The sequence below is a fragment of the Pinus tabuliformis genome, chromosome J (assembly GCF_031772625.1).
Source record: "Pinus tabuliformis cultivar Carrire ecotype Pingquan chromosome J, CPIR1, whole genome shotgun sequence".
NCBI classification, from domain to species: Eukaryota; Viridiplantae; Streptophyta; class Pinopsida; order Pinales; family Pinaceae; genus Pinus; species Pinus tabuliformis.
In genome coordinates, this window is record NC_142295.1 from 1,450,185,358 (window position 1) to 1,450,197,956 (window position 12,599).

Below are 12,599 nucleotides of genomic sequence, written 5' to 3' on the forward strand. Positions count from 1 at the left end.
GTAGAATTGTACAGACATATTCACAAAGCCAGTTACAGTAGAGAACCTGTGATGGTGTTTAGCTTCCCTTGGCTTGCAGAAGAGATGATGAATGGGCATGGGCAAGGGATTAGGAAAATTGTTGTCAAGGTGGAGTTTTTTGGAATTTGACAACTAATTGTGTAAATGTGTAAAAATTGTATTTACTACCAAGTTGGTTTTATACCAAAACAACAGTTATGTAACGGATGAATGTCAAAACTATTGTAACTGTGGAGAATAATTGTTGATTTAATAAAAAATCCAATCCCTTTCCCCGTGGATGTTTCCTTGACACCCTGTCAAGGTTTTACCACGTAAAAACATTGTGTTTTTTACTTGTGCCTTTGCATTCAGTTTCATTTATACATTTCTTGTTTTATTAACCGCTTGGCCAACATAAATGCATGAAGATCAAAAAATTTGTCACTATCAAAAATTATCAATGATCTACATTTCACCGTCAGCTTAGCTGTATTACATAAGGGTATAACCGCAGGAAGGAAAAAATTGCTTGAGTATAGAATTATTCCCATTACTGATAAATATACACTGAAACTCCAGCTTCCAGTAAAGTAATATTGAAGAGTGAAACTGCTTAGTGCAGAGAAACCATTCAGGATGTTTCAGTATATAAGCAATCAGTGAGTTATAAACAGACGTAGCGACTCTTAAACTAGAAATAATAAATCAGAAGAAACATTCAAGGAAAAGGCCAAAATATGTGAGCTATCCAACAGAGGAAACAATAATTGGACGCCAAGGAGCACTAGCTTTTAGACCTATAGAACTACAAGGTTGCAAAGCCTCAAGTGTCCTTGATTTAGTAACTTGAGATCTAAATCTCTAAAACAAATGCATGAAGCTTACAACACCTGTTCAATTAGAGCCTGATCCTCAATATAGGCATACCACTAGTACAACATTACCCTTATTTCACCTAATCATTCACTTGGCGACATGATTAGAGTTTCACTTAGGACAGACTTATTCATTTTAACACTTCAAACTGGTGCCACTGGTACCAAACAGAATGATGATGCCTCCAAAGAAAGGTTACATAGAAAACTGAACCCTATTCTCAACCTCTATGCCACAAAATCTTTCTTACTGAAGCTGTCTCATGCGTTAAAGCAATGACCCCATGAATAGAAAAGATGAGGGTAAACCTGCTTCTTCAATCTGAAATCCTCATTTCTACACCCATTAAGTCCTTCATGACTTCATATGTCACAAAAGCAAGCGCAATAGAAGGCACCACCTACAAATTTGGCAAGATAAAGAAAAATTATAACCTCCCATTGGTATAAAGCACCCATTTACCGTAAGAGCAACAAGATCAATCACAAAAATAATAGTTGTCCTAATGGGTTAATAACAGTACACTAACCTTTGCCAATATTTGTTCTGCACAAATGAATTTATATTCCACCTAGTCATGTTTTCCTGCAATATCTATGAGGCAGTGCTGAAAAACACCTATATATAACTCACCTTCACTGAATTTGGAACCAGGCCCTTGTATAATGCACCAATCCCCTCATTCCTCACTGTTTGCCTGAAAGTATCGACCATCCCAGAATAATGAACAGGTGCCTTATTTCTTCCATCTCCAGTTACAACAGAAGCAGCATCCTTCCATCCACTCATTTGCATTCTCCTTCGTACTACATCCAGAGGATAGGCCACAGTCTGCCCAACAGTTCCAGCAGCAGCTCCACAAGCCAGTTTAGTTACCACATTCAACTCTGAGTCCTCAGCCAATCCCAGTGGTTTGTTTTTCATCACCCAGTCCTTGAGTGTCTCATACACAGCAAAATTCAACCCAACATAAGGAATCTGCACAGCAAATTCAATATTAGAAAATCGATCCATCAAAGATCTTAATACTAAACCTTAAGCTAAAATAGTCAGGAAAAAGGGAAAACAAAATATTTACAGCCTTGCATAAGAAATTAAAATCTAATGGTAAAATGGGAATAATGTCTATTTCCAAGTAATGACATCCATATTCATCATTAATGACAACCTTGATGTAAACGATATAGCAACCATGACTTACATCAGTGGCAGTATTACTTTGCTGCAAGCACAATGAACTAATTGATAGTCTAACCAAAAGTAGTGACACCTATCATATGCACCTTAAATAATGAAATAATAAATGAAAGAAAGAGTTGATCTCTACATATTTACCATCATTTTTTCAGAGGCTAGGCTACAACAATGTAGGCTACCCCGTTGTAATAAATGCAAGGTCAAGGGACATCCCCATTGTACCATGGACATCAAACTAGTCTCGCAGTTTTCTACCACTTTAATATTAAAGTTATCAGTCACCATTGACTCAGTCTGCTGCTGGTTTCATTCTCCTGGAGTTTTCTCACTAGGCTTCTGTTCAGGCTGAATTATTCTGACAAATTTGACACTCATACTGAAGAAGAAATCATGAATCTCCTAATAGAAATCATTTAGATGTGCATGCATTCATGAGTTCTTCGTGTTGAAAGAAATGTAACTAGGTTTGGTCTTCATAAATGTACTTTTGATATTTGTATTTATTCAAGAAAAGAAATATTATTTTTATAATATATGTCAATGAGTTTCTTGCTCATTGAAATAAGTCTAGCACATGTTAAAGTGCTATAGGTGAGTCAAAGAGTCAAAAGAAAATTTTGAAGACCTTAAGGGCATGTTACTCTAGGTATAATTATGTATTAGAGTCAAAGAAGACACCTCCAAGCAAAGTTAAGTCTCCTCCAAATATGTAGCACCATCAAAAGAAGCAATCCGAATTAAATAAGACAAGTTGGCCTGCAATCTACAAGTTGGCCTTCAAGTCGGCCTAAAGGAGGGACAGACCTTGATATATAGAGGCTGTCCACTCCTCTAAAGACCGCATTCACATCTCTGAAATCTGCGAAGTAAGGAGGTAAGAAAATGGTAGTTTAAGGACGAAAGAAGAGTCTCCAAGGGCAGTGAAGAAGGAGAAGTCATCATCGAAGAGTTAAGGACTGTTTTCTAGGGTTAATACAGTCACGTGCGAGAAAAGATAGGACAGTCTGCGGTTATATCAGCGGTAAGGTCACAGTCACATGTTCATCATTGTTTGGGTTAGAATTTAGGCCTACAAGGCCTCTCAAGTCAAGTGAAGAAGACTCTCTCTCTATCGAAGGTAAAAGGACCCTAATTCTCTAGGGTACCTCTCACACGTGCGAGAATTAGGGCTACTGTGCTGTCACACTAAGCCTGCCACTATACATCAAGAAGGAACTCGGATGATCAAGAGAAGGAAGTATCCTTAGGTGAAGGATATCACTAAGTACAAAAGATAAAGTATCTCTTCTAGAAGATCTACTAACAGTGTAAGGAAGAACGAAGTACCAGAAGAAGGACGAAGTGTCGGGGAATGAAGTGCCGGAAGGAGGTGGACAAAGTGCCGGGGAAACATAGTGCAGAGAAAAGGAAGGACTTCACTTGTGCTTGGAGGATCTTCTGGTCAAGAGTTTAGGGTTTGGCATTGATCAAGAAAGAATCTTCAATAAGAGAAAAACTTACCGAAGAGTTTTTCTCTCAAGAGAAGAGAGGTGTTGGCCCTGGCAGAGAGCCAGCATCTTGTGTTCTTGTTTTATGTTTAGATAGCTGTTTGATGAAGCACACACACATGTATTAATAAGAGAAGAAAAGATCAAGCTAACAAAGACAAATTGTAAAAAAACTTCAAAAATTGTTATCTAGTCCCGAAGAATCATTATACACCTATTTCCCTAGATTCTTCAACACTTCGTTCATCATCATTAATAGGGAAATTTTTAATAGATCTCATATGTTACCTTCTCCACAACTTCAGCCGAAAATTGGCTGTTGTAAACTAGGACTTTGGATCTTTATAACATATGTAACAGCTAGGCAACAATCACTGTGCAAGAATTCGCCAATCATCAAGTTGTTTCTAAATATTAAATCTCTCCACAAACTCTGCATGGCTGATTTCTCTAGGAAAGCTTTGTTTTAAACTTTTCGATCAGCCAACTGAAAATTCCTTCACCTTATTTGGGAATATGTCTTGGGGTTGTTGTCTCAAAATCTAGCAGATCTTGTGAGAGGTCTCACAAGACAAAAGCCAGACTAAGACACAACAATGAGGTGGATGCCACTGTCACCTCAGAACTCCACCTCCTGCTCTTTAGTGGAATTCCACAACACGGGATGCTTCCTGATATAGGTCACCTAAATTGTATTCTGTGGTTAATAGGATCAAGGTGACACTTTGATAGGCATAATCAAGGTACTAAAACTAGGAACAAGGCTCAATTCTTTATGATGGGGAATAGTGTACCTATGAAGAGATCTATAAAGAGGGGCTTGTAACCTAGGGTTTTCTAGACATAGCTCAATAATAGCACAATTAGGCATACTAAAAGATGTTGAATTTTGTAGCTATGGTCGGTCTTCATAATGTTCTTTTGTACTTGTAAAAGATGACATGTAAATTATATTTGTAAAAGAAAATTTATATTAAGCACGTTCTTCATGCTTGCAAAAAAAAAGAAATTATTTATTTGTATGTTCTTCAAGAGCGGGAAAACTGAAAATTCAAATTGCCATATTTGCCACCACAAGTGACCAAGTTGACCTGCCCATGGGTCACACCCATTCGCTTGAGAAGAAGACTATCAATAGGCATTTTCATTCTCCTCCAAAGGCACTTCAATCTCACACACTCATCTCTGTTCAAGCGAAGGACATAAGGAGTATAAGGATGAAAATAAACAGAGGAATACTTGCTCGCTCTAGCAACAAAGGAAGGTTGACCATTGAATCCTATACAAATCTTTCTGAGGTTTATCTTCTGTGGATACTATGAAGAATCTGTTATTTGGTACACAAGTCTGAGCCTCTGAGGCATAAATTCAGTAGCATAAATCCAAACTCCGTGGCAGTCTTCTCTGTGTTTAAGGGTCGGAATCCTTGAGGTGTTTCCTATGCATAGGACCGAAATCCCTTAGGTGTTTCCTATCCATAGAGCCGAAATCCTTGAGGCTAACTTTTTAGTATAGGGCCGAGATCCCTGAAGTTAACTTCTATGTATAGGGCCGAGATCCCTAAGGCAAATTCTCTGTGTTTTAGGGCCGAGATCCCTGAGGTATTTCTCTATGGAAAACGGCAGGTTATCTGTGATTTAGCTCTGTGTTATTGGACTGCAATCCCTATGATTCATCTCTGTGCAAAAAGGAGCTAAATTATTTGTGCTATCTCTGAGATTACAATCAGATTGAAAAGGGTTGACTTAGTCACTTGGTGGATGTTCTTGATGGTCAGTTTGTCGATAGCTTTGACTTTGATGTATTTCTTGTTGCATTGATTCTTATAAGGAAAGATTGTTGGGTTTTCCCCTCATGGGTTTTGCCCTAGCCACTGGCCTAAATTTTGGTGTCTCTTGTCTTGTGTCACATTTTTACAGTGATCTTTATTTTCTCTATTGTCTATTTGGTTAAAATTCTGAAGTATAATTACTTAATGATCTCTCCGTTGCGCTAAACATCATAAAAATCATTAGAAGTAATTATCAAAGTTCATAAATAAAGTACTTGCATCTATTGTACTTGAAAACTCAACATGGTTTTAGAGCTTTGGTTAAGGAAGAAAGTCGAAGATCACATCTTGTTGGATCAATCTCCCTCTTGCTAGAATATCTTACCCTTATGTCTAAGACTACAGAACAAATGGCTCCTATATGCAAGGAGGGCAACAAACTTGATGGAGCCTCTAACTTCAAAGCATGGAAGAAGAGGATTGACCTTGTCCTAGAAGAACATGGAGCATTGCAAACGTCCAAGGAAAAGTGTTAGGCCCCTATACTACTAGTAGTATAGGGGCCTAACAAAAAGTACCTAAACCAGATGATGATGATGACAATGTGAAAGCAGGGTTTATAATGGGTGAAGTCAAGACTCAAAGAATCTTATTCGAATCTCTTAAGGATCATTTGATTCCATTTGTTTCAGAATTAGCTACATCGAAGTAAAAGTGACATTCTCCTTTATCTTCATTTTCATCCTTTAACTTAAATTTTTAACATTGCCATGAAATGACTCGGGATATTTGAGAGTGGTTCCGACCTCATTGGATTTCATATGGAGAAAGTCGAAATTTAGATCTCATTCAAAATCCAGCAGACTTATCAGTTTTTCAGGATTTCAGTATTAGGGGGATTGCAATGTTTCCATTGGATTTTCTCATGTATTAGGGTATGGAACTCGTATTTAATCAAGAGCACCAATCCCTCTATGTACCTTGACGTTAGTGGCATTGGTTGTCGAGCTCCTCTATCATGACCCTACTAAACGAATGTTGATAATATCGGTATCGGAAAAATATCAGCGAGGGTCCAGAAAACATCTTATCGGCAATATCGGCGAAAATATCAGCAAATATCGGCAAGCATAAAAAATGCATAATATATTCATTTTTTTCAAATTTTTAAACATATAAAGCAATAACAACATGAACTAAACACATTGGCACATAAATATGAAGAAATCATTGATATATATGATGTCAAATAGAAATGATACATCAAACTTCAAAGGCGATACCAAATCCTGCTAATCCCTGATAATTGTCCAATCAAGGACTCAAACAGAATAACATCACATATATAAAAATATCTCATCATCATGAGTTATAAACTTATATGTAGCAAAACAAATAAAACTAGCAGTTATCTATCTAAGACCAGTGCCTTCTCCTTAGCAGCTATCTTTCTGTCTTGTTCAGCAATTGCTTCAAGAGTTTTTTGTATAGCCTCCGCACTAGAAACCATACAAGGCATTACATCTGCATCATGTGTAGGAAGTCTAGCCAGATGATATTTCAATTGCGTAACCCCTCCTAACATCTTGGTCCCACACAATTTGCATGATATATATACCCAATTTTCCCCACCAACAAGCTCCCCATACTCCCAAAATGGGTCAAAGGCTTTTGGCATATTTGACATTTGTAGTGAACTAATTCAAACCTAGGGCACAAAAAAAAAACAAAAAATTGGCATTAAACCCCCCAACACAAAAAATAATAAGTAATAACCACCTCATTTAAAAAAGGGTGCATAAGAAAGTTGAAAAAAAAAATGAGGCTTGCTGTCCAAATATGGAGAAAACCCTTACATTGGCTCATGGGCATGAAAATCATAGCAAATGGAAAAAGAACAAAGAAACAAAATGTTTGTAGGCAAAGAGGCAAGCAAGCATAACCCTAATCTATGAAAAAATCATTAACATAGGGGTTTTTAAGAACATACCTGTTAATGGAAGAAATAAAGTTTGTCTCACTGTTCTTTCAATCTTTGATCCACAAAAAAATCTTAGTTAGTGGTGATAACCATTGTTTGATCCTCCATGATAACCACCACAAAACTCATTCCCTTCCTTCTCCAACACTCAGAAATAGAAATGAAGAAAAAAAAAGACAAATTTCCCTTTTTCTAGCCATGGCCTAGCCTGCCCGGCGATATTTTATATCGTCGCGCAATATTTTATATCGTCGCGCGATATTTTGCCGAGATATCAGCGATATCTCAGAAATACCGCAATATTTTCGGTAGCCAAAATATCTCGATATTTTCTCAGCGATATTTCGGCTCACCGAAAATATCACGATATTTCCAATATTCGGCGATATCTCGCCGATATTATCATCATTAAACATGTACCCATCACTCGAACAAAATCTTGACTTGACATGCTATGTTTTTTCTATCTTATGTTAATGCTTAGAGGGTGATATTAATGACAAAGATCCCTATACAAATCTAGAGGTAATGACAAAGATACTTCTGGATATTAATGCTTAGAGGGTGATATTAATGACAAAGATCTTGATTTTCCAACAAGACTAAAAAGTTAGACATTTCTCGTGGCAAAAGGAGGCCCAAACATTAGCAATAGATAATAGATTTACTTGTCTTTTCTAGTTTCTAGTAGTTTTTATAATTGTTGACTCTTTCATATTTATTATGATATTTTTTGTAAACAATTAATGACAATTTAAATTTGAAGTTTGAAGTTGGCAATTATAATTCATTAGTAATGAATTATGAATATGATGCTTCGTGAAAGTTGAAAGTTGTTTCATTTCATTTCATTTTAAAACATTTCATTTCATGTTAGATATTCTTTGTTGAAATGGTTACACTTACCTTACAAGTACAACTTTGGTGATCAATGATGATAAATGTTATATATTGAATTTTGAAAGCTTAAAACTCTAAGATTGATGAATCATGAGACTCAATATGTTGTATGTTGCTAACTTGTCGACGTGGTTGATGAAGATTATAACTTCTAGATGATTGATGTTATACGGTTCAATCTATGTTTTTATGCTTTTTATATCTAATTCATCATTCTACATGTTTTTGTTGACATATATGCATCAAAATATGAAAAATATATATATTATATAAAAATTCACTCCTCGTTTCGCTCCCGAACCAGGAGCTTATGAAAATGTCGCTCTCGCTCCCGCTCCCGCTCCCAAGTAACCTTAATCCAGACACTCATGGAGTGGGTACCTCTTCTATTGAGTTTTGTAGCTTGGGAGGTACTCCACAACCCTGGGTACTAGGCTTGTGTGAGTTGGCACCACAAAAGCTCTTTGTGGGCTAAGTACCCAAGCAGTGGGCTTTGCACCCAAAGTTGTGGGCATGAAACCAGGAGCTATTTTTGATGGATGGACCATGGTTACATGTGTGGCACCCTTAATGGAGCAAGGGGCGCCTATTGCAACCATGGAGGGTTTGCTCAAATGAGAGAAATATTTTTTTATTGTGTGATGGGCTAAATGACCCAAAGAGCAAGTCGGCTTGGCTTGTATGGTGTCCCTTGAAGGGTTGGTCGTTCAGCCTAAGGAAACATATAAATAAAGGGAGAGCAAAACTTATTTGAGCACATCACAAGTGCAAAAGACATCACAAGATGTAGGACTTATGATCTCAAGGAGTTGCAGCCACTACAGGATTCTTTTCAAGAGAAGAAGGATGAGTGTTTGAGGTTCTTTCTGTGCTTGGAGCATACCGAGTTAGGGAAGGGTGCTGGCAGAACTTGGAGGCAGATCTGCGCATGTTTGTGTGCTGAAATTCTCTGTTCCATGGGGCCAAAGTTTCCTATGCAATTGCAGGTGGACGGAACTCTATTTTGGGACGGCCGAGAGGCCTTGAAGGTAGCTAACCTAGGCCAAAATCACATAAAGCAACAACGCATGAATAGGAGCCTTGAAGACAAAGATAGCCACAGGTTTTGAGGAGGATTTGGCTGCAGATCTTGGACAGAAGTGGCAGCCACCAAGAGTCGTGATCAGAGGAGCTGAAACTCAGAGATTAGTGCACAGGCCAAGAATATTCAAAGGTCAGAAGAGACATCCAAGAACAGAGGCATGTTATCTTTTTTTGGTTCATGTCTTTGCTAGGTTGATGTGTTCAGATTGGATAGAGTTGTTGGGTAGCTTAAGTACAAATTGGAGGGTTGCTAGAAGTTACCCTATTGTGCCCTATCAACAGTCCTTGTGAAGGACTACAAGGTTGGTAGGAGGGCAGAGCATTTGGAGCCTAAGGAGCTAATCTTTGAAGGACTAAACAACATCCAAGAGGGATTATAGTTCAACCCTAGTTCACCGTGTTGCAGAGATCTGTTCAGTGAGAAGAAGGGAAGCCTCCATTTCCCTAAGACTTGTCTTTTCTGGAGCAACAGTGGAGCAAGTAGTGGGCAGAGTGAAGACCCTATGTGTTGCAAACCTTGAAGGACTAAGGAGCAACTAGAGGCCAGAGTTGTTTGGGCCTAAGTTCAGTGACCTAAAGGAGTTGTGTTGACTGATAAGTTCAGTATATGTGGATTGAAAGGATCTGAATAGCGCGCTACATTAGTAAGCAGGTCAGTTGTACTTTGTTCAGGGCAGTTTGGTTATCATAGTTATTGATACCTAGCACTAGTTGTCTTGTATCAAGGAAGATTGTAAAGGGCCATGATCACTAGTACGGGAGCCCTAGACTGTTGTATTAAAGATTGTTAATATAACGAAGTTGGGTTGATAAATTGTGTCTTGTGTAAGAGTTGATTCACTGCTATTGCTTTCCGTCGTGGAAAGTAGTATTGTTGTAGCATTTGAGTGTGTTTGTGTTTGAGATTCCAAGATCCAAACCAAATTCTCAAGTGTCGTGGAAAATGAACATCTTCAATGAGGCCTTTGGGTTTGGGACATGAGTTTCCCTAGGGTTTGACAATAGGTGATGGCAATACTGAACTAATCGGAGTATCATGAGGTAAGGCGCACACCAGAGCATGGTGACAAGTGAGTACCACTGGCTAGAAGAACTAACCTAGGTTGTGGTACATATTGATGATGATGTTATCAAAGAAATGAAACTTTCCCTAGAGAGATCATGTATACAGAGAACATCTAGATAGTCGTTATGAATACCTCCCTAGCTAAGATGGAGTGTTGAATTTTTTAGCTATGGTCGATGTTCATAATATTCTTTTCTACTTGTAAAAGATGAAATGCAAATTATATTTGTAGAAGAAAATTTATATGAAGCATGTTCTTCATGCTTGCAAGAAAAAGAGAATATTTATTTGTATGCTCTTCAATAGCGAAAAAAATGAAAATTCAAATTGTTGTATTTTCCACCACAAAAGACCAAGTTGGCCCTCCTAATGTCAAGTCGGCCTACCCATGAGTTACACCCATTCGCTCGAGAAGAAGACTATAAATAGGCATGTTCATTCTCCTCCAAAGGCACTTCAATCTCACACACTTGTCTATGTTCAAGCGAAGGATACAAGGAGTATAAGGACGAAGATCAATAGAGGAATACTTGCTCTCTCTAGCAACAAAGGAAGGTCGAATTATGTACAAGTGTTTCTGAGGTTTTTATTTTGTGGACCTGTACGAAGAATCTGTGATTTGTTACGCAAGTCTGAGGCATAAATTTAGTAGAATAAATCCAAACTTTGTGGCAGTCTTCTTTGTGTTTAAGGGTCAAAATCCCTGAGGTGTTTCCAGTGCATAGGGCCAAAATACCTGAGGCTAATTTTTGGGTATAGGGTCGAGATCCCTGAACTTAACTTCTGTGTATAAGGCCGAGATCCCTAAGGCAAATTCTCTGTGTTTTAGGGCCAAGATTCCTAAGGCTAATTTTTGTGTATAGGGCCAAGATCCCTAAGGTATTTCTCTATTGAAAAGGGCAGGTTATCTATGATTTATCTCTGCTTTATTAGGCTGCATTCCCTATGATCCATCTCTGTGCAAAAAGGAGCTAAATTATCTGTGTTATCTCTGAGATTACAATCAGATTGAAGAGGGTTGAGTTGGTCACTTGGTGGATGTTCTTGTTGGTCAGTTTGTCAATAGCTTTGACTTTGATGTATCTCTCATTGCATTGATTCTCATAAGGAAATATTGTTGGGCTTTTCCCTTGTGGGTTTTGGCCTGGCCGTTGGCCTAAATTTTGGTGTCTCCTATCTCTTGTCTCATTGTTTATTGTGATCTATATTAACTCTATTATCTATTTGGTAGATTTTCTGAGGCATAATTATTTAATGATCTCTCTATTGCGCTAAACATCATAGAAATCATTGGAAGTAACTATCATAAGTTCAGAAATAAAGTACTTACATCTATTGTACTTGAAAAATCAACAAAAGAAAGAAAAGTTTTGCTTAAAAGGTATGATCAACAACTGTGAAAATTTCACTACTGAAATCCTATTACAGCAACCAGAATTAATTCTTCTAATTGTTAATCAATTTAGCAATTTATTTGCTACGACAAATACCAAATTAATCACATTGCAACCTTCACAAATCAAATTGTGGAAAATAAATAGCCCTGGAACTGAGAAAATACTAGGGCACACACACATAAAATGACAACATTAATTTTGGACAATCGTCCCTGGAAAAACCCAACTTAGGAAAACTGGTACAGCAGTTGAGGGTTTTATTATTAAGCAGCAGTGAGAAATTCTGATTACAATAATCTGGATGTCGAAATCTAGATATCCTTCAGAGAAAATACTGGCAAAAATATCTAGAGGGAATTTACCCCCACTCGGGGCAATTCCGGCACTAGACTGCCTCTGAAAAGCAAGTTATCCAACTGGACCTGTGCGGCCTCTGTGTCAACCTGATGTCATCTGCTGCAACTGTTACCCGCACTGACTGCTAGTCTAGTCATCCTACCTATTGTTGACTGGGAAAACGTCTCTCTGACACTCTGGAACCTTTGTTCGGCCTCTGGAACTAAAAATGTCTTCCTTCCCAGCAAATCGAGTCGCCTTCTTGAGGTTTTGCGCTACCTTTGCGTAGCCTCCTGGAGAAATCTCAGCCTCTCTACAAATGTACTCACTAGATCTGGAAAACTTCCTCCGACCTCACTGTCCCTACCCCTCACTATCTCTGCTTCTTCACTGAAGCTCGAACTCTCTGGCAACTGACTGCTGCTACTCTGGAAAATCAAATTCTCCAAGTGTTTCTGGTGTATTCTCCATCACCACATTGATCCATTCTTATATGTTCCTG

The 12,599-nt window shown here is 38.0% G+C and overlaps 1 protein-coding gene across 1 annotated transcript in view; it reads right to left on the bottom strand.

Annotated features, from left to right (window-relative positions):
• Positions 1-532: 532 nt before the first annotated feature.
• The window catches only part of LOC149232833 (mitochondrial adenine nucleotide transporter ADNT1-like), a 224,856-nt gene continuing 212,789 nt past the window's right edge, over positions 533-12,599 (bottom strand). Inside the window, exons 7-8 of the mRNA XM_089379527.1 lie at positions 1,513-1,857; positions 533-1,279 (exon numbers count right to left, since the gene is read on the bottom strand). Coding sequence (XP_089235653.1) covers positions 1,196-1,279; positions 1,513-1,857 — 429 coding nt within the window. The 3' untranslated portion in view covers positions 533-1,195. The remainder of the gene's footprint in view (positions 1,280-1,512; positions 1,858-12,599) is intronic.